Raw genomic sequence first — 21,824 nt, forward strand, 5'->3', positions numbered from 1 at the left:
AATACTGCATCTTTAAAATAGTGGGACATGATGACATCACTATGACATCATGCTTGCTTTACAGGAAGCGAGCTGCGTGGTGTTGCAGATCAGCTAGCTTTTGTTAGGTGTCAGTAAAAGTGATTAGGGCTAAATCTCTAATTAGGGTTGTCCAGTTACAGTAAATGCAGCTTAAAAATATTGCATGAATATTTTAAATATAGCACTCCCAGAAGTAAAGGAGAGACAGACTGCATGCTGATAGGTTAGTACTGGTAGTTTGTTTTTATTTTAGTAATAGTTTTATAAGTCTCGTAGCTTGTTTTGTAGTATTTATTTAGCATTAGAGCTGAGTTTTCTAAAGAAATAGGGTCCCTAGTAATTATAACAACCCCTTGCATGTCCCTCAAGTTGTAGAAATCAAAAGGTGTTTTCTTCTGTTTCTGTTGTTGCTGGTTGGGACAGGACAGTATTGTCCTAATTTGCATATTCATGACCCTTGTGTCTCATTCTTTGCTTTCTGATTGGCTCACAACCCCCAGGAGGACCTACTATTCATACTCTTATTACCTGTAAGTAAACAACCAATCAACAATCAGCTCACCCAGCTGCTGTTATCTTATTGGGTGAATTATTAGTGGCTAGTTGTTGTTATTTTTAAAGATGCAGTATACTTTTTTCAAGACAAAACACATTTTCAGCTCTGACCAACCAGCCAAAGCCATCCTCATTGATGCCTTGCCAGGGTGGGGGTCAATTCACTTTCATGTCAGTCAGTTCAGGATTTTCCTTATTTCCACCATATTTATTCATTTAAAATTCCAAATATTAAAAATGTTTTGTTTTGTTCAGGAGAATGTTGATGGTTTATTGTCTAAAAATAACAGGAAATAAACAAATGCTGAATCTTTAGCAAATTAAGCGTCAGCTCCTATTAAAGGGACTGAACTGACAGTGAATTGACCTCAGCCCCGGTGTCCTCTACATGCTCCAAAGTTGCTCTGAAGCAGGCTCATAAAGGCCAAAGTTGGCCATAAACCAGAACAAAGCGGGCCAGAGTGGGACGACACAGGCCTAAGCGTGTTATTTGAAAAAAGAATGCTGCACTTGTGACTTGTAGCTCTTTGTGTGCATGTAGTCATGTGATCATCCATCCGCCCATCAAGTCACAGGTATCATGGTTACTCTGCTACACATGCTCAGTGTGTCTCTTCAGTCAGTGGATCTGAACCAGTCGACTTCCTTTTTGGGACGCGTGGCCTCTGGTTTTGTGTCGGTAGTTCTCATGATGGTTTTTCTTTTAATTTGGGTATTTCCTTCTCTGTTTTGCCTCCGATCATCTCTCACTGACTGTGATCAAAGTAGATCCCTAAACTTGCACTACCTTTAAAAGTATAAATGTTAAATATTTAGTGCGCTTCCAATTCAGCAGTAACAAGTGTAGTAGTACAGAAGTATTACCAGCAAAGTGTACAGTGTGTGAGTAAAAGTACTCATCATGCAGAATAGTACATTATTATCGATGCATTAACATTTAATCCATACTTAAATATTTCAATTAGTTTTAACTGCTTAATGTAATATATAGTGGGGTCCAAAAGGCTGAGACCTTTGGAGCCCACTGTATAAGTAAATCACAAAATCATTATTCAGTTTAAAAATAGGGCAAGCTGTATGTATATTTTGTAGATGTTACACCTATTTTATTGTCTTCCAACTGCATGTATCATGTGACTGATTCGGTCCAATCATGATCGAGTTAGTTAGGCTAGTTGAGTTTGTTTGAAGAATCGTCACACCCCCAGAGTTCACGGTTTACACAATCTACAATTTAATTTACAATTCAGGCCCTAAAAAATACATTAAAAACTCAAATAGAGATCCAGTCTCGTTCTGGTCACATCCATCTCTTTATCTCTGTTTCTTTGTCACCCTTTTGTACTGTATGTACAGTGCGCAGCATATGGTGGTTTATAATTCAAGCATCTTCTCTCTTGTTTTCATGTTTTCTGTTAGACAACCAATAATACACACACAAACACCCACACAAACAGCTACACTTGGTCAGCGGTTAAATCTGTGTTCCTACTGAGTGTGTGAGTGTGTGTATCTCGTGTGTGTGTGTGTGCGGCCTTAGAGGTGGAGTTGGTGTATTTTGGGGTCAAGAGGTAAAATATACAAAATAAAATAAAATAAAATAAAACCACAGCATGCATTCTGTCTGGGAAGAAGTCAGAGCCGTACATTGTATCAGTTTGGCAATGATCAAAAATGGATTTCTTTATCAATCCTCTGTGTTCATCAGCTGCTGTCATGTTGTGTCCCAGCTACAGAGAATATTAAATTTATGTTTGGACTCAAATTTGCTATACAAGAGAGGAACTAACTTTTCTTGAGCATAAAAAAAAAAACAAAGATTGTTTGTCCACCAGTAAAGATGTTGTCTTTACTGATGTATATATATGGCTCTGGGTACATAATGTTCCTGCATGCTCTGTCATGCTCGAAATATTAAGTCCTCCACAGATATTTTTCCTGGGATTTTATGAATTGCACACAGAGTTAAACCTGAAAATGATACCTTGATGTTTACATTTTATGACATGACCTCAAGTCCTACCACTCATATGATGGTACTTTGGTTCGTAAATGGTTTCCCCTGGGCTACTATAGAGCACAAGTCATTCCTCTGATGTTGTTTTGATGGGATTTTTCCCATCTGTGCTGTCGGATGAAAACCAAATATTTCATATTTTGGTGATTTTCTTTTCTCTTTTGTTTTTCTTTCTTTATGTTTTTATTTACCTTATTGAAAGCTTTGATTCTGATAATGCAGAAAGCTCATGAAATTTCAAAAATCAAGATTTTCAGACAACAAAAAATGGGGTTTACAATAAAACCAATAAAACTTAGTGGCTTTCATCTGACAGCTCATCTATGGTACCAAGTTTGATAACAGGTTTTCCCTTTGCTACTTCTCTTTAGGTCATAGGTCATTTCCCTGGTCTGAATTAGATGCTATTTTCCCTTTGTTCCCCAAAGCCAAGCCTGTTTAATGCTGCCATTTACAAACAAGCCTCTCCTCTACCTTCCTTGCTTGTTCTCTCCTCTGTACTTCCTCTCTTTTTCTCTTCTCCTGGGGTTTCTTCTTTTCTCCTGTTTTCTTGTCAGTTCTAAACTCTGCAACTTGAATCAGAGGCCTGCAGCCCCCAGCCAAGCTATTGTTGCCAAAAAAGATACCTAAAGTCATGCTACACCTGAAGATTTGAACATTTATTCCATGAAACACAAAGTAAAGTGGAGCTGCGGTCTGCAGGCTAGCTGATGTCTTTGTATTTGCTTGTAAGATCCCTGACTGTGTCTGTCTCTGCCCCTGACAGGAAACTGGCTAAAAAGCGTAAAGACGCCATCGGAACGACACGGCAGGAGATGACACACATGGTGAATGCCATGGACCGCAGCTATGCTGACCAGAGCACTCTGCATGGAGAGGACCCAATGGCTGTGACGTTTATGGACTCACACAACTACAACAACAGATGTAGGTTCTTAAGGAAGGCTACTATTATTATAGTTTTAAGCCTTTTAAAGTACCCCCTCCCACCTCTGGGTTACTTGGTAGATACTGGCCTTGGTAGCAATACTTTAGATGCATTTTGTTCTGTACCAGAGTCAGTCTTCACACAACACTGACTAAATCTTCTGATTCCGTCTGTGCAAAGCATTTTAGGATCCGCATATCACTGCAGCAGCTGTTGACACAGAATTGGTTCAGACTTGTGGCTTCGGCTCCAAAGTGTTTTCCACACAAAACCTATGATTACTGGCCTCATATGACATGAAACAGAGAAAAGCAACAAATCCTCACATTGGAAAAGCTGGATCTAGGTTATGTTTGGTACTTTTGCCTGGATAATTACTAAAATGATAAATTATTTATCAAGATAGTTGCTGATCAGAACAGCTGCTGATTAATTAGCCTGTTGATCATCTTAATCAATTAATTGACCAATAATCTCAGCCCTAGGAATAGCAACTCAAAAATCAATCAAGGAAATGGTTTTGAATGATTTCGGTCTCAAGTTAAAGAATTAATGACTTTATCTGACCACACTTAGCAAAAAAAAAAAAGATGCCACGATGGATGATCAGTCCAGTGTATCAGAGGCCGCTCCCTTTGTTCTGTGGGAAGCATTTAAATAAATCACTTTCGGGTCCTCGTCTATGTTTAAGTAATGCTGAAACTGAGAGCGTTTCCTGACCATCTTTCCTTCTACAGTGCCCAACGATCCTCTGGTTCCCACCGCTGTGTTAGGTGAGACCTCTAGCATGGTTGGATATATCACATCCATTACCAATAAATGCCCTGTAATGATCACCCATCATCGTCATGAAGCCCTGTGCTTGTAGCCCTGTCCTGTATGTCCCTGTGCGTCATCATGTGCTTTGACCTGTGACATTAACGTTTGTGCGGTGGATAGTTTGGCTTGTGTGAAGTATCTGTACCATGATGTTCCCCCTTTACCTACAATTAGAAGTGCTAAACTGTAGTATTACCATAAATAGTGAATTTAAGAGAACAAAATAGAAGAGAAATACAGTGTAAATACAAAATGGAATTTAAGATTTGGTTTAAAGGCAACGTGTGTATGTAATGGATTAGAATATATAAGGAGAGCTAAACTCTGTCTTCATCTTTTATCTTTGTTTACCTCCTACTGCCAATTTTCTGTGTAAAACATGCCCAGTACAACTAACAGCCAAGCACTTCATCTGTCATCCGGTGTTTTCCCTAGGTACAATCATTCCCAATCCCAGCTATGGATTCTGTTTCCTACTGAGCGTTATTGATATTCACAGTAATTACCATCATTCTCCCTTAGAGACCTCATTATTTCCAGAGTTTTGAGTTGTTTTAAGGCATGCCATCTCCTGTCCCAAAAATGACAGAAACTGGAGCTTTAAAGGAGGAAGACAATTTGTCACATTGCCGCATGAAAATGAGTGCAGATAAAAATCTGTGACATCAAGTGACAGTGAACAACTTAGTGCCTACAGCTCCGTGTCTTTGGCAGAAGTTTTGTCTGTGCTCTGGATCTAGAAGTCTGCTTGAGTATCGACCATCTGTGTTATTCCCTAGGCTTGTTTTGTTGCTGATGCCCCAGTCTGAGTGTCTGAGTCGTGAAAGCTGTAGTTTTTGCCAAGTTGGGATGTTTCTCCAGCTCCAGTGCTGCACTGCAATGTGTTTATCTTTAGTTTAGTCTAGTGTTGGCTCTTCAGCATGATGTGGAGTTCGAACATGTCCTTAAGGCCTCTACAATCCACAACGCAACCAAACCGTGTTAATGAACTGTTTCACAGCCTTTAATTTGGAGTGAAGGCTGCAGTTACAATCTGTCCCAGCCAATCACATCACAGAGTGGGGAGAAGTAGCGAGAAGTAACGAATTAAGAGGCAGTGTCGGGTCAAGTTTACTGTTAATTGGCCTGACGAGGGCTTAACAAACCTTTAACAATCATTAATGAGCGAACGTGTCCTCGGAGCAGAGAAAAGCATCGGTCGGATGAAATAAACAGTGTCAGTTAATAAACAGTGGTGAAGATGAAATCAGTCGGTTGTGCTGCAACCCCAAGCTACTCCATTATACAACCCGTCAGTCTGTACATTAACACTGCCAACTCACATTATCTCCCGCAGCACAGAAATGTTCACCTGGAAATTCCGTGACAAAATGAACCTTTAATTACCTGTAACTGTAACATTTCTGAAATGCGAAGTTAATTATATCCAAACGCTTTATTCATAATTAATTCTGTTCCTTTCTGCACTATGCACTTTCTTATCTGTGGTTTGAATTGATTGTTTCATTCTCAAATTGACTGACAGGTGTTTGCTTGGATGTTAGTTTGTTAACATGGGTAATGTTTTTTAATATTGAATCATACTAATCTCTTTTACAATTAATATGGGTGTGGAAGGTGAAGAAAGCTTGTTGTAAATACCGGTGGATGATACCAGTAGAGGGCAGTTCTGTAGACTTTATGGCTCATTTTAAGTTGGTGAGTTCTGCTGTTTAGTGTTTGTTATGTTGTTACTGACATATTTGAGATGTTTATTATTACATTTCTTTGGTCATTTTTTGGCTCCATTTTTTCTTGAAAGTTTTTTACTCATCCATTGTATGTAAACCTTTGTGCTCTTTGTAGCTGGATTAACATGGTCAAACTAAACCTTTGTCCATGTTTAGAGTCTGACTAACAAGTCCTCTATCCCTGCAGTTTGACTAAACTTTTTTGCTCTTTTGTTTTTCTGCTGCTTTGACACGTAGTTCCTATCACAGGTGAGTATGAACCGAGAAAACAAACTGACAAACGGTTTGTTTGGTTTTTGGGAAAATGCAGTATTTCCTTTTGATAATAGATCAGAGGCAGAAGCTTTTACTGATTTTGGGAAGACAAAAAAGGCTTTCGCATACAGCCTTAGAAAGCCTCTGACTGTACGATTTATTGCTCAGACCTGAAAAGAACAATTTTGGTAAATGAATAAACAATCAAGCAAATAATTAAAAGTTTTGGTAAATTAACAGTTAAGCTGAACTCATTCCCTCCCCTCCTCTAGACGAGAACCACAGTGGCTCAGCAGCGGAGAACAGCAGGCTTCTGGATGTTCCTCGGTATCACTGTGAGGGAACTGAATCTCCTTATCAGACAGGACAGCTCCACCCTGCCATCCGAGTGGCCGATCTCCTGCAGCACATCAACCTAATGAAAACATCTGACAGCTACGGCTTTAAGGAGGAGTACGAAGTAAGATTATTATTAACAGTACTTTTATTACCAGTGCTAGTAGCAATAAGAGTAGTCTGACAATGCAAACCATTAAGATATCTGAAATGTGGCTTTTCAACAAAGAGTATTGTTGTGTAAATCTGTGATGCTTGCCTTAACATTAAAATGATCAAATGACCATTACGGTTATTGCCTCTTAATTTGAGGGTATTTTCTGCCTTATTGACTAAACAGTGAAAGTGCTCAAACCCTTTTTAATGCCCCCCCCCCCCTTGTTTAAGTATCTAATAAGCATTATCTAACCATTCATGTACCAATGGGAAAAAAAGTACCAGAGAAAAACTATCATTCAAACCCTTCTTTTCCCCCGAGAATTATCTTGCAGGAGTGTTATTTGAGGATCCATGACGTGTAATTTTCTTTACCATTTTCCCGTGTGTTGTTGGTGATACAGAGCTTCTTTGAGGGCCAGTCGGCCTCCTGGGACGTGGCCAAGAAGGAGCAGAACCGCACCAAGAACCGCTATGGGAACATAATAGCATGTAAGCAAGCAAGTTTTATTTATGTATCACTTTTCAAAACAGAAGTTACAAAGTGCTTCACATGAAGAAGAGAAAAGGAAAAGGGGAGGTTAAAAAAGATGAACAGAAACAAGTTAACTTATTATTAGTATTATCATAAAGGTATGAGATGATGTTAAGATGCTTTTTAGAGAGTGTACTGATTTGGCCTCTGTGAGACCTTGTTAGAGGCTGTTCCGCAGTCAATGGGCAATAACTGCAAAAGCACAGTCACCTTTAGTTTCCTGCCTTTACCTTGGAACAGCCATTAGTCCCTACTCTGAAGATCTGAAGTGCTCCCCTGTGTGCTGCTGTTTCCTGAGACTTTGAACAGACTCAAATTTGGGCATCACTCAAATTATCTTAGTTCAATGTCACAGACGACAGAGTTTTAGTTAGGTTGCGCTATTGCCTGAAAATTTTTGACCATGACCATGTTGTTGGATAATTTTATTTATGTGTTGACAGAACACAGTATAGGACAGCAGGACCATCAATTTTCTGTTGTCTTACAGCCCCTGAAGAGGCAAAATATAAGAACTTCCGATAAGTAAATAAGCCAAAATAAAGGTTAAATATTAAAAAACATCATTAGGTATTATTTACTAGTAGTTGTACACTCAACAACTCAGTAGATCAGATTTGTTTCGCAGTGGTGGCAATCAAAGCAAACAACCCCACTACTTTCATTTAATTTGATTCAAATATTGCTCAAACCTGATTGGTCCGTGGAAACATGACATCATATTTTTCCAACTAAATCCAGCCCCCTTCAAACCGGCAATAAGTGCAGAGAGAAAAGAAAAGAAAGAAAAGCATTTGCTGCTCTCTAACAAACCTTTTCTCTTTGACTTTCTCTCTATGTTACTGTCTCTCTCTCTCCCTCTCTCTCTCTCTCTCTGGTGTTCTGTTGCTCTTCCTCTCTCCCACACTGTTGTGTATTTCTCTAGATGACCACTCAAGGGTTATTCTTCAGCCCATAGAAGATGACCCCTCCTCCGACTACATCAACGCCAACTACATCGATGTAAGTGGAAACGCATCGAATGCTACTATTGGCTCCCAACGAAACCAACGAAACCACACTCCCTCGCTCGTATGTCAGGCCTCTATACCTTTATTGCGTCTACTAGTCATCCATCAAGCCATTTTACACATCCAGCCACCCCCCGAAAACACTTCATACATACAGCACGTGTCTTTCTCAGGTGTCAGTCCTGTCCATTCATTCATCAGTTACACTAAATATGACAGTAGATATATAACCATCTTTTGGATTACTCAGTGACAACCCCATGTCGCTAAGCGATACACAAAGATGAGGTGTAATGTTCAGACTCTCTTTTAGAGAGACAGTTTGCTGGATACTACAGCCAGAGGCTAGCAGCAGGGGAGACAGCAAGCCTCGCTCCATCCAAAGTTAACAAAGCACCTCTAAAACTCACCGATTCACGGGTTATATCTTATTTCTCTAATCTGGAAAATAACCAAAGTGTAACTCCTGAAAGTCACTGTGCCAGGCCAAGAAATTCCAGCATGAGCAGTACAGATTAAATAAACAAGATACATCATGTTAATAGTGGGATTCTGAGGTGCTGGTAGGTGGATTTCTTTTTAAAGTCAGACGAGCTGTGTCCCCTGTTTCCAGTCTTTGTGTTAAGATAAGCCAAACAGCTTCATATTTAACAGACAGACATGAGAGGGGTATGAATTTTCTCATCTAACTCTCGGCAAACCAGTGTATTTCCTTCTAGTTGCTGCATTTACTCTAGCCTTCAGTGCACCCATCTTTTAACTGGACTATCCATCCATTCCTCCATTTCATCTACATACCATTTATTATCCATCTCTCTCTTTTATTTATTGTTTGTCTGTTGAAACCGATCTCTCAATAAGTCCATCTAAATATCCATCTATCCATCATTCATCTTTCGCCATCTCCACTCTCCACTCTGCTGTCACCTTTACAACAATCATCTGCATGTTAGTCTTTCACATTGTGCTTTTTTTATGCTAATGTGCTTGTAACATGTTCTTCTATATTATCATTAACTATTACATGCATGTTACTGCTCACATTAAGCTAGAATTAGAAAGAATAGAGTGGACACTCCCTGGTGTATCCAGCATATATCTGTCGGTATTACTGTAGTTAAATAGTTGCCACATAATTTGGACTGTACTGAACATAAAATGTAGTGACCCTTGACAAAGAAAGCTGAAGTATCAGCAACAATATAACTGTGTTGTTTAGTTAAATGAGTTACATACCTCAGTGTGCTTTGGCTGAGAGGTGGTCAGCCAACATCAGTAGGTGTCCCTTCTTTTCAGTCAAATTCTACATTTCAAATCATTTTTGTTTCTGCATGTCCTGTTCTTTTTCTGATTGACACTCACTGACATTGTTGTGCTTTCTTTCTTTCTTTCTTTCTTTTTTCTTTCTTTCTTTCTTTCTTTCTTTCTTTCTTTCTTTCTTTCTTTCTTTCCTTCTTCCTTTCTTCCTTTCTTTCTTTCTTTCTTTCTTTCCTTCTTCCACTCGTTCTTTCTGCCTGTGGCTTGGGCTATAGATTTGGCTGTACAGGGATGTAAGTATCACTGTGGATTCTTTCATTCACGCCTCTCAACTTTTACACCTATTCACCTATACATCCTTCATACACTTGTCCTCACATGCATTGCGTCACAGTGTATGTACATTTTGAGTTGCTGGGGCCTCTGCTGCATGAGATTTTTCACTCCATCTTGCCCTCCCACCAGTCCTTCGTACATCTCACTGTGAGCTGTAAATTTGCTTATGTATTGTCCCTATGTTTGTCTTATTGCCATCAGGAAATCCCATTCTGTGGTTGTCATAGCTCTTTACAGACCGTTGTTAGAAAGGTCACAGTATCAGTGCAGAGTCATCTGTAGATTAAGGCAGGGCCGTACTTTTGGAATAACTTTGCAGCTTCATTTGGATCGTTTAGAAATATGAAGTGTTAGTGTTAAATGCAAAGGTTCTATCAAATCGCATGACAGTGATGAGATGACCAACTTTCCTAACTCTGTAAAGAATAAAACAAAATGCAGTGTGTCTCAGCATGTCACCAAAAATAGACAATTATATTCAATATTATGTATAAATATCTCTCTTAACTTAACTGTAAACATCTTAGAGATGCTCCTTCGTCTGAGCAAGATTAGTTTTGACAGTTATAATGTTGCACTACAGATGTTTCCAAGTGGGATGAGAGTCTCTATTTTTAACATGAAACATGCACTTTCGATGCATATTGAGTTGTTGTTTTATGGTGTTTTGATTTCAGGGCTACCAGAGACCAAGTCACTACATTGCTACCCAAGGTAAAACACTACAACACCGTACCAAACACATGCTAGAATAAATCCTACACAGCTGCTGTTATACAGGGTGTTACAAATAATAACACTATTTTCTTGATACTTAGGAATCATTCAAAGTACTGAATATATGTCTTTGTGTGTCTGTGTTCAGGTCCTGTTCATGAGACAGTCTATGACTTCTGGAGGATGGTGTGGCAGGAACAGTCAGCCTGCATCGTCATGGTAACCAATCTGGTGGAGGTTGGAAGGGTAAGTTGCTGTTTTCGAGTGGGCAAGACACTCTCCCGGCACTCATTGTTTTATTTTCTTACCCTTTGACATTTTGTACCAGATGGATAACCACATTTTAAAAAATGTCAGAAAAGAAGATTTATGCAACATGCTGAAGTAGCTGTAGCATACATGTCAACAAGACATTCTTCCAGCATTTTATTGTTTGATAGTGTGGATGTCAATTGTGTTAATGCAAGAAATTAGCTGAACTGACAGGTGCAGAGAAACTAGTGGCACACCTCTGCTGCCCTGCTGTTTTATTGATGAAGTCACTGTTGTCTAGGGCATTATATATTTTATTTTTTCTGTTAGGTAAAATGCTATATCTGCCACTTGATCCAGGAATGTAGGCATGTTTTTATTATATATTAAATATTAATCTTAAATTTTAACAGGTCAAGTGCTATAAGTATTGGCCAGATGATGCAGAGGTGTACGGAGACTTCAAGGTGACTTTTGTGGAGGTTGAACCTCTTGCTGAATATGTGGTTCGCACATTTACACTGGAGAGGGTGAGTGATACTTTTTTTCAGTTTACATTTTGCACAACGTCTCTGTGAAATATAATCTTGAACATTTTGTATTTATTGTGTGTTTAATGTCATTTACAGTATTACAAAATTCTTAGTTATATTTGTTCATTCTTGTTGGTGATTAAGTAGTGAATAAAACTTGGTTGCAGTGAGATGCACAGATGTTAAATTCACTGAGTGGACTAAATAAAATCGTGAAAACTTGAAAAAAACGCATGAAATGTAACCCAAAGACGTTTTTTGTCCTCATTCAGCGTGGTTTCAACGAGGTGCGGGAGGTCAAGCAGTTCCACTTCACAGGCTGGCCTGATCACGGAGTTCCTTATCACGCCACAGGACTTCTTTCCTTCATCCGCAGAGTGAAAATCTCCAATCCACCCTCTGCTGGGCCAATTGTGGTCCACTGCAGGTATAACATCTATAAACATAGTACATGCACACGTATATGTATTCTACCATATATGATTAATATTACCTCTAGATCAGAAATATATACACATACAGAGTCATACATATACTCTGTGTCTGCAGTGCTGGAGCAGGGCGTACAGGCTGTTTCATAGTCATTGACATCATGTTGGACATGGCGGAGAGAGAAGGAGTGGTTGACATCTACAACTGTGTGAAGGCTCTTCGCTCCAGGAGGATCAACATGGTACAGACTGAGGTGACTGCATTACCCATCCTCCATCTGCATCCACGTCTTAGAAAATACTGAATGGACCTTCACTGTAAGACTGGTGCAGGCTGAAGAGACTGCACTGGGCCATGTATCTGCCACCTATTCATAAACGTGTCATCCCACTACAGAAACAATGCAGAAACTGTTTAATTTAGTTTACATTCATGGTAAGAATATTATTGTGACCTGACCGAAGGTGACAAACCACTTTTTTTCAAGGATTTGAAAATATCTTACTTTGGCACCATCCAGTGGTAGGATGAAGAATTACACCGTGACTTGAATGAAGCGCCTCCATCCCACACTGTTTTAGCAGAGCCGACAAGGTTCTGTATAAACATTCACTGAGTTAAGAAGAGTCCAAGCACATAAAGATACAGATACAAACACATGCATATCTACATTGAAGTAACAATAGTTGTTTTCTGATTGTTTGTTAGTTGTCTGTAATTTTAGAATAAACCATGCAGTATTAACACATTCAAGCAGAAGCTAAACATGAAACAAGACTTTTGTTGCTTTTCTAATAAATCTTCTGCTCCTCTGCTTTTTTTTATTTATCACGATATTGCTAACAATAAATATTTTATAGAAGTTGTTTCTATGGAGACATCACTAGTTTGATCTCATTTGGATCACAAGCTCCTTTAATCCGTTCATTGACTTTTTTGTCAATGTTGAAATCGTTTTTCACATACTGTAGTAATTATTAATACTATCTATTTATACTACTTATTCTGCAGCACTGTAACAGATCAGACACGGTTTAATACATCAAGTATAGTTTACTCTGTCTTCACTCAATCAAAGCTCCAGTCATTTGCCTGAAAGGCCCGAAAATACAGTTTCCTGTACGGACCAACCTAGAAGTGAAGTATCCCAAACCTTCACAGTCATCTCATCTCATTCATTAGTCCATCTCCCATCAGCCATCACTCACTCACAGTGTGTGCATGCTCACTTTCATCTGGTATCACAGCTATTTGTGTTTTCCGTGTGACAGATTGTGTGGGCTTTTTTTGTTTACCAGTATCTTTATCTAGGAGTGAAATATTTCTGTGGATATGATAATATGTCTTGAATTATATGTCTTCAGGAGCAGTACATATTCATCCATGATGCCATTCTAGAGGCTTGTCTATGTGGAGAAACCGCCATACCAGTGTGCGAGTTTAAAGCTGCTTTTTATGAGCTGATCCGCATCGACTCCCAGACCAACTCGTCACATATAAAGGACGAGTTCCAGGTAAAAACTAATCTAATAATCTCTATCTTCAGCCTTTGAAGTGACACTACTCTATATTGTGGGTATCAGACAATTAACCTGATGTAGGTTTGAAACATGCCTGTAAAAAGTCAGTTGTAAAAGAACAACAACTGAGGTTCATTTCAGTTACAATGGATTTAGAAGCTGAATTTTCACAGAACAAAACAAATATCAAAATGTCAATAGAAACTTCTTGAGCCACTCCTGCAGCATAATCCACCTCTCTGCTGTTCATGTATATGCTCTGTATGTTCTGTAAATTATTATAGCTTCAACAACATATGGCTAAATCCACTATTTCTGACAGTGGTTTGAGCTTCTGGATGGCAGTGTGTATATTTTGGTGAAAGGATCAGCTTCTCAATCCAGTCCTGGACTTTCTCAAATTTTCAAACTTTAACTCTGACTTTATCCTCTGGATCCAAATCACAAGCAACAGTCAAAAGCAAATTGAAAACTCCTCAGCAGTCTTAAAACACAGGATTTTTATGAACTGATTTCTCTAGCATGCTTTTAGGATATATGCGCATCCTTTTGGGACCCACCTTAGAATCCCAACTTGCATGTCCATGTTTTAGCATTTTTTTCAGGAACATAAAATCTCTGCTTCCGTATTAAGTCATTATACGTCCCTCTCTTTGTTCAGACTTTAAACTCAGTGACCCCGCAGCCCCAGCCTGAAGACTGCAGCATTGCATTGTTGCCTAGAAACCAGGATAAGAACCGCTTTATGGATGGCCTTCCTCCTGATAGATGTCTACCCTTCCTCATTACGATAGACGGAGAAAGCAGCAACTACATCAATGCTGCTCTGATGGATGTAAGTCTATAACACGCTCATTCACACATAAAATAAGGTTGTGTTATTTTCAACACATCATGCAAGAGTAGTTTGGGACATTTCGCCCTGTGTTCTTTTTGATGAGTACATGTGGAAATAGCCTTTTACACCAGCAGATGTGTTCCTTTAAACACAGTTGGAGCTTTGTGAAAAAGTAAATGAATAAATAAGTGTATAATGTCCGTTGTCCCAAACTGCAGTCACAAATTTGTTGAAAATGATACAGACTCTTTAGAGGTTGTACAACTGATGATGAAGAAAAACACATGTACAATTTTGCATAAATGTTTATACCTACAACACTCATACGGACACACACACACACGCACGCACACAGACTCCCCTCCCTGTTTGTGTGATGCTGTGTTTGTGGTTTTAGCAGCAGAAGGCTAGAGACAAATCCAGGTTCTGAAAAGACCATTAGCTTCTCTGGCCGCCACCCAAACATTGCTTATATTGGCAACAATTAACACTGTCTCAATGTGTTGCCTATGTGCCATGACCTGAAAAACAAACTCATTGAGCAGGTAGAAATTTAAGGTAAGATAGCAATATCTGGTTATTGTCAGACATAATTAGAAGTTAATGTTTATTAGCCGTGCTGTCTTTATTTAAAAAAAAAAAAAAACATTGGAGGGAGGAAACGAAGCAAAAGTAAGGGTGGGTTGTGGGTATGTAAGTTCATAATGATGTTTGAAACACAAAATGTAATATATGCATGGTGTGGAAAGAAACCTGGCTTCTCTCCAACAAAGCTGTTGGAGGACAAAAATATTGTAAATGCCGTAAAACTTCAGTCCAATTTTTTAAATTCACCTTTAAAGTTTAGCTAAGTTAAACTTACCTTTGGCCTCTCTCTAACCAAGCTGTCAGAAGAGTTCCAGGTAATGGGATTTTTATGTCAAATCTCCAGTACTGGATTTGTTTCATGGCTTCAGTGTCGTTCTGCCACCAGGTTCATGTTTAGCAAACCATTTATCGTACACCTTGAACCCTAAACCTGAACCCGACCCTCACATTAGACTCCCTTCATGTTTACACTGCCTCAGTCACCAGAGTCATTCACACCCATGTCACATATTTGGCTGCACATTTTCATTCAGTTCACTTTCACTTCAGTCAGTTCATTATGTCAGAGGAAAGAATTCTCTCATTAGACATTTGACTTCCTGAATTGACTGAACATGAAGGTAACTCACCTTATTCGATGTAGATGTAGATGTAGATGTAGATGTAGATGTACTGTATGTACGGCGTATGTGTCTATGTAATGCATGCTCCTCACCCTCACATTTTATAAGCCCACTGCATGATCATGTGACCAAACAGTGTGCTCGATGTGTCATGTTCCACAAGTTGTCTCACTCTGCTCGGCTGTTTGTGTTTCGCCGTGTGTGTATGTATGAGAGAGAGAAAGAGAGGTGTAATAAAGATAAGGAGGAAGATATTTAGGTGAATGATTTTTAATAAAAAGCAAAACTTCCTGCTTCATACTGATGGATTTAAAAAAAAAAAAAAAAAAAAGGTATTTTCTGGAGAAAATGACGCCTCTATGTGAATGAAAGACCTGATATCAGTTTTGCTGTCTGTTCCCTGCAGAGCTACAGACAGCCTGCCGCATTCATCGTCACCCAGCATCCTTTGCCCAACACTGTCAAAGACTTTTGGCGTCTAGTTTACGACTATGGATGCACCAGTCTGGTGATGCTGAATGAGATTGACCTGGCACAGGTAAATCACTTCGCTAATGTCTTAATTCCATATCTTCATAATTTCATAATGTCAAAGATCTGTTGCTGGTTTTCTCTTACATTCTGAGAAGCTGATATTTTGGAGCTTTCACCCACAAACATCTACAATATATTCCCTTATAAACAAACACAAGTAACAAGCATACACCTACACTGCAACAATGAATGGAGGGAACAATGCCTGATATATCCAACAGTAATAACTCAGAATAATAGAGAGGAGAGGGGCAAAATAATAGAGCTCCTGAAATATATTTATCATCCTTAAATATAACCAGAGCATATGATTTATTGCATATGTTAATGTTTTACAATGTGGCAAAGCAGTAAAAAAAAAACACACTGGAATGATTTTTGTGGTCAGAATTATAGAATAAAATTAAACTCAAGTGAAGACACACTGTAATACTGAAGGACATAATGTTAAGTCACTATAATCATAAATTTGTAATGAAAGGCTTAATATACCCATCAAAATCAACTTCACACCAAAGTCATCATATGAGTAGAGAAGAGACCAGGGTGGAAAACTGTGACTTTTCAGTTTTTCTTTTCATATCTTGTGTCTAAACGCTGTAACTGTTTCCTCTCAGGGTTGTCCTCAGTACTGGCCAGAGGAAGGCATGCTGCGCTACGGCCCAGTCCAGGTGGAGTGTATGTCCTGCTCGATGGACTGTGACGTTATCAGTAGACTCTTCAGAGTCTGCAACCTCACCAGGGTTAGTCCGCTTACATTGTGTTGTTATGTTGTGGTTTCTGTAAAGTTGCACAGTTTCTATTTTTCCTGCTGCCATGAGGTTAAAACACTAGAACCTATAGAAGAGTTTCACACTCTGCTCACATTAAAGACAAGCAAATCCTCAGAAGTTATTATTGTAAATATTACTACAAGAATATGATACAAAATGTCAGGATGTTGTAAAATTGTTAGTTTGGACCTGAATTCTTGAGGTTTAGTTTGGTTTGAGCTGAAGACAAGGCTGCAATCCGTTCCTCTAAAGGTGTTTGTTGCTCGATGTTTCAGCCTCAGGAAGGCTACCTGATGGTCCGTCAGTTCCAGTACCTGGGATGGGCGGGGCACAGAGAAGTCCCCGCCTCCAAGCGCTCCTTCCTGAAATTGATCCTGCAGGTGGACCAGTGGCAACGCGAGGGAGAGGAGGGAGAAGGAAGAACCATAGTGCACTGCCTGTGAGTACACAGCAAACATATAAATACACTACTACACTTTGTTCTCTCCCTCTTCTTTTTACCAGCAATTACCATCTATGTTAGGAACAAAAGAGCTGTCTGTTTACTCTGTGAAAAATAAATAAATAAATCTGTTGATTAACAGAATCAAAAATGTTGCCAAATTTGCCAAACAATCTAACAAGACTATCCAGCACTGGTGTGATAAATACTTGTATTGACTTGAGAAATGTTACCAGTTATCTTGGCAGTTATCTTTGTGATTGTAAAAAGTGCTAATGACACATGAGACTCGCTCAGGGACACTTCTCCCTCACCAGAAGGTCTTTTTATCTGATGATGAACAAAATTCACTGTCAAGTTGGATGGTTTGTTTTTCTGTGTGCCAGCATCAGTGCCGTCAACACTGTGTGTGAGAGGTGGCAAAACTACAAATGCAATATTAGATTGTGCATTTTGTCACACATCTCTGTATTAATTTCTGTTTGTTTTGTAGAAACGGAGGTGGGCGTAGTGGAGTATTCTGTGCCAGCAGCATCGTGTGTGAGATGGCCAAGAGACAGAGCGTGGTTGATGTCTTCCACGCCGTGAAGACCTTGAGGAACAGCAAACCCAACATGGTGGACACTCCGGTGAGTGAGACAGAAGGACAGACAGAGAGAGGGAGAGAGGGTTAGAGATTTATTTAACACATTTAAATATCAGACTTTGTCAGAGATAGAGATGGAGTTTGTCCTGAATTTGTTTCAGTTGTTGACAAGGTGAAAAGTATCGAAGACACCAAAAGAAAAATCATATCAGAAAAGACAACAAAGTATATTAAGATCTCCACATTCTGATAGTGGATACTATACGGTAGCCATTGTTCGGCCTTTTGTTTTAAAAACATTTGACTCTTAATTAAAGAAAGAAGCTTGTTCCTGTTCATAGCACCATTATACTGCACCGGCGTGGTTATGACGATAGACGATAGTTATGACGATATCCGTCGTGATATTTTTGAATGTGAAACAAGCTTGAGCCAAACATTGTGGCCGTGCAAATATGAAGTCCAGTCTGTCCGTCTTTATTTACAGGAGCAGTATCGGTTCTGCTACGACCTGGCGCTGGAGTTCATCGAGTCTTCTTAAACAAAGGAGAGATGAGGAGGTGAAGAGGAGGAAGAGGAGGAGGAACATCTTTTCACTTCCCTCGTGTTTGATTTTTTGCTTTTGCTTGGTCCCTTCTCCCCTCTGTGGTGGCCGTTCTGTAGCATCCATTTTGCATCCCTACAAATGGCACCAGAGAAATCAGCTCCTTGTACAGTGTTGTCAAACAAAAGGGAAAGAGAAGGAGCTGCTAGGGGTGCAGCAGAGGAGGAGATGTTACTCCTTTTACTCCTTTATGCTTATTGTACAGCTTTTTTGAGTGCCAGCGGGCCCTTGTATGTTTCGGGCTCCATTTAAATGTTTAGCCTCTCAACACAACCCCCCTCGCATGGACTCGATGCCTCATGCTGTTTCAGCTGCAGTACTCCATGTGCACTGTAGATGTCTCCCTTCCCCCTCGCAAGCTGCAACCACAGCTTTTGAATAACTGCAAGTTAAAGGTTTTCAGTGGCCCCACTTTCCTGCTTAACAGTGTTGGGCGTCCCATCATGGTGATGTTTGAATATTTGCAGCCAGTACTTTTGTACAAGAACAAGAAACTTAAAAGGTTACAGCCTGGCCAAACTCTGTGAATGCTTCTGTTTTCTACTCCATACATCAGCAGCATCATCTTCATGTTATTTTTCTGGTCATTTCATTGAACTGAGTCAGAACATTATTATGTATTTGAGTATTTAATAGCCACTTTGTACCCATTTATATCAGTTACATGCAGTAGAGTCACATAACAGAATAGAGACAGAAAATAACCTGTTTGTCAATATGAGTTTGCTTATTAGATAAAGTAGTGTCTTAGAAACAAGCCTGACAATGAAACAAAAACAGAAAGTTTACATGGAGAGTATTAGGCTTTTTTCTTTTTCTTTTTTTCCTTTTTTTTTTTTTTTTACAATACCATGAAGTGACAACTTGAAAAATGTTGTGTAGGATTTTCACTAAAATGTATACGTTCAAAAAAAAAGTGTGATATGTATCATTGTTTCTGTTTCCTGCAGAGTTGATTTCTGAGTTCTGATTGCTTTTGTATTATCATTTACTGCTCTACTGGATAGAAGTTTTGAAGTCTTCTTTTTACCCTAAATTGTACAAACTGAACACTTAACGATTTTTGTTCAACCATTTGACATTAGCTTAATCATGTATTATTTCAGGGCTGGGCCCAATGCACTTTCAATTCAGCCAATTCACAAATGGGATATTTTTCAAAATGCAAATATCAACAGATTTTGAGTAGGAGGGAAACAGCTGACCCTTAGAAAAGACTGAAAATTAACGCTCTTTCATGAACAGTATCCATTTAGGGTTTGAAGGGAATTGGAAGTGAACTGACCCCAGGCTTCATTTGTTTTGCGCACTGGTGGCCAACACTTTTCTCTTTGTTTGTATTTTTTATTTTGCAGCTGATGTTTATTCATAAGCCAAAGACTTTATGTAAATATGTCTATATGGATAAAGCACATTGTTTGTATTTATTGTTTGTTTACTTGCATTGCTTGTAAGAACAATCATTCTTCATTCCATGTTTACTCTACCACCAGCGTTTCTTAAACCGCGGGTCAGGACACAAAATGGGCTGCAAGTCTGTTTCCTCTGGAGTCTTGAGAGTATTAGTGTGATTTAATGAGCCCATAATGGGTCCCGAGGTGAGAGACTACATCTACTCAGTTTGGGTCCATGAAGAAGAGTTTAAGAACCCCTGATTGAAGCTGTATATTGAAGCATTAGAAGTAGCTTTTCAGTATTTAGGTGGAATTCAGTAGTATTGTCTTGTTTTCACTTAATGAATCTCTCTGTGATGTTACTGTGGTTTATTTGTGTAAAAGCCCATTGCTCTGTTTGTGGTCAGTAGAACATCGGTGCATTTACATGCACAGAGTATTTTGGATAATAGCTCCTATCCCTCTTAACGTCTTAGTCGGGATAAGCTGTTTATCTTCATCCTCATATCCTGCTCACCATTATCCCTGAATACACACTGACTCAGTGATGCAAACAGGCTTAGTGAGCGAAACATGCAGGACTGTGAAACAAAAAAAAACATTTATTGTGCCTAATCATTTGAATTTCCTTGTTGATACAAGTATTTTAACAGCATCTTAGATCGCAAACCAGGGCTTTGTTGAATGCGTTTTCATGGACGATCAATGTTTTGAATACCTTTTGGACCATGATTCAGCGTGTTTCCTTCATCAGAGTGCTTCATGAATTCTTTGTGAGGCTTTACAGGCTTACTGAATACCAGATGTGTTTCCGTTTGTGCGCAAACTGATTTGGGAAAAGAAAAAAAAAACTTTATTGTAAATAAAATGTTAGATGTTCCACTTGGATGGAACAAGAGAAATGCCCTACTCTTAAGGATGTTATTGTAAATAGATTATCATGAGTACTCTAAAAGGCTCTATTGTTGGATGAACAGTAGAGACTTAGATGATGGATACAAAGTCAGAACATTAGTTCTGTTGTAGATAAAAACTCGAGAGATTGTACTCCTGGAGGATTCAACTTCAAAAGATTTTGACAGATATTGTTTAAAAACAGTTACAGTTCCCACTGAATAGAGAACTGTATTCTGTTGGTAGAACATCAGTTTTCAGTTTTTGCTCCAAAGAAGGGAAAGAAAATGTAGAGGCCATAACACCACGTTAAGTCGTACATTGTCTTCACTGATACTGAGGTTGACCAGTTGGACAGAGCTGATGTTCATCTCTACAGCATGCAGAGAGAGAAAAGCAAAGCAGTCAATGACAAGTTGTTGACAAACAGAAATTAAACACTACACACTTAAGGAGCAAAACCTGTTAAGATGCCCATAATTCCTCCTTAATAAATCTGAAGTAATGGCCCTGAAGAGTAGTGAATGAAGCTGGTTTCTGGACGAGAAGCCAGTCTGAGTATAGAATTGATATTCATGGTTCATAATTATTCTTGTCTGTAATGTTTGGCTTCTTTGCTGTAATAAAGACCACTTCTTTAATTAAAACTGTTGCGAGTGTTCTGTTGTTTGCTTACAATTAAAAATACAGACAGTGAAAAGGACCCAGGATGGGTGATACTGAGTAATCATTCCTTTCTCTGTAGTTTCTGATATGTTCTGACCCAACAACCTGCCATTATTCACAACATTAAATTCACTGCTCCCCTCACTCTCCTGTTAGATTTGTTGCACCTGTTAGGGCGGGACAAATTAAGCCTTTATCATATAAAGTAACTCCTTGCACAGCATCACCCACCTCCAGCCTGAAGAGGTCTAATTATCCAGAATAAGTGAAAACACCTGTGTGGGAGTGACTGAGCCTTTAGTAGCCTCGCTTTCCACTGCAACAAGATAAGATGGAGTATATAGCTCTGACAATAAACATCAATCTAAGCTCCATCCGTTAATAGCTGTGGCAGTCCTCTGATCAGATCTGCTTCAGTACCTTTAATTTCAACTTTTACACGGAAGACATTTTGATTTGTCATAGCAGGAATG

The 21,824-nt window shown here is 39.1% G+C and overlaps 1 protein-coding gene across 9 annotated transcripts in view; it reads left to right on the plus strand.

Moving 5' to 3' along the window:
- Nucleotides 1-21,332, plus strand: part of ptprk (protein tyrosine phosphatase receptor type K) — a 113,224-nt gene extending 91,892 nt beyond the window's left edge. Inside the window, exons 22-40 of one of the 9 annotated variants that reach the window (XM_087176272.1) lie at nt 522-551; nt 3,360-3,520; nt 4,259-4,294; nt 6,598-6,785; nt 7,222-7,309; nt 8,278-8,423; nt 9,895-9,912; nt 10,633-10,669; nt 10,821-10,918; nt 11,338-11,454; nt 11,730-11,884; nt 12,007-12,142; nt 13,254-13,403; nt 14,071-14,244; nt 15,865-15,996; nt 16,610-16,735; nt 17,041-17,204; nt 17,701-17,836; nt 18,281-21,332. In XM_087176272.1, the coding sequence (XP_087032398.1) occupies nt 522-551; nt 3,360-3,520; nt 4,259-4,294; nt 6,598-6,785; nt 7,222-7,309; nt 8,278-8,423; nt 9,895-9,912; nt 10,633-10,669; nt 10,821-10,918; nt 11,338-11,454; nt 11,730-11,884; nt 12,007-12,142; nt 13,254-13,403; nt 14,071-14,244; nt 15,865-15,996; nt 16,610-16,735; nt 17,041-17,204; nt 17,701-17,836; nt 18,281-18,334 (2,146 nt within the window). In that variant the 3' untranslated portion in view covers nt 18,335-21,332. Of the gene's footprint in view, nt 1-521; nt 552-3,359; nt 3,521-4,258; nt 4,295-6,597; nt 6,786-7,209; nt 7,310-8,277; nt 8,424-9,894; nt 9,913-10,632; nt 10,670-10,820; nt 10,919-11,337; nt 11,455-11,729; nt 11,885-12,006; nt 12,143-13,253; nt 13,404-14,070; nt 14,245-15,864; nt 15,997-16,609; nt 16,736-17,040; nt 17,205-17,700; nt 17,837-18,280 lie in introns of all 9 variants that reach the window. The other 8 variants (XM_087176277.1, XM_087176278.1, XM_087176273.1 and 5 more) reach the window with 8 other exon arrangements.
- The last annotated feature ends 492 nt before the right edge of the window (nt 21,333-21,824 follow it).

This window comes from Seriola lalandi, unplaced genomic scaffold, assembly GCF_002814215.2.
Source record: "Seriola lalandi dorsalis isolate HSWRI2012SDOR001 ecotype SW California unplaced genomic scaffold, Sedor1 jcf7180002054544, whole genome shotgun sequence".
Taxonomy (NCBI): domain Eukaryota; kingdom Metazoa; phylum Chordata; class Actinopteri; order Carangiformes; family Carangidae; genus Seriola; species Seriola lalandi.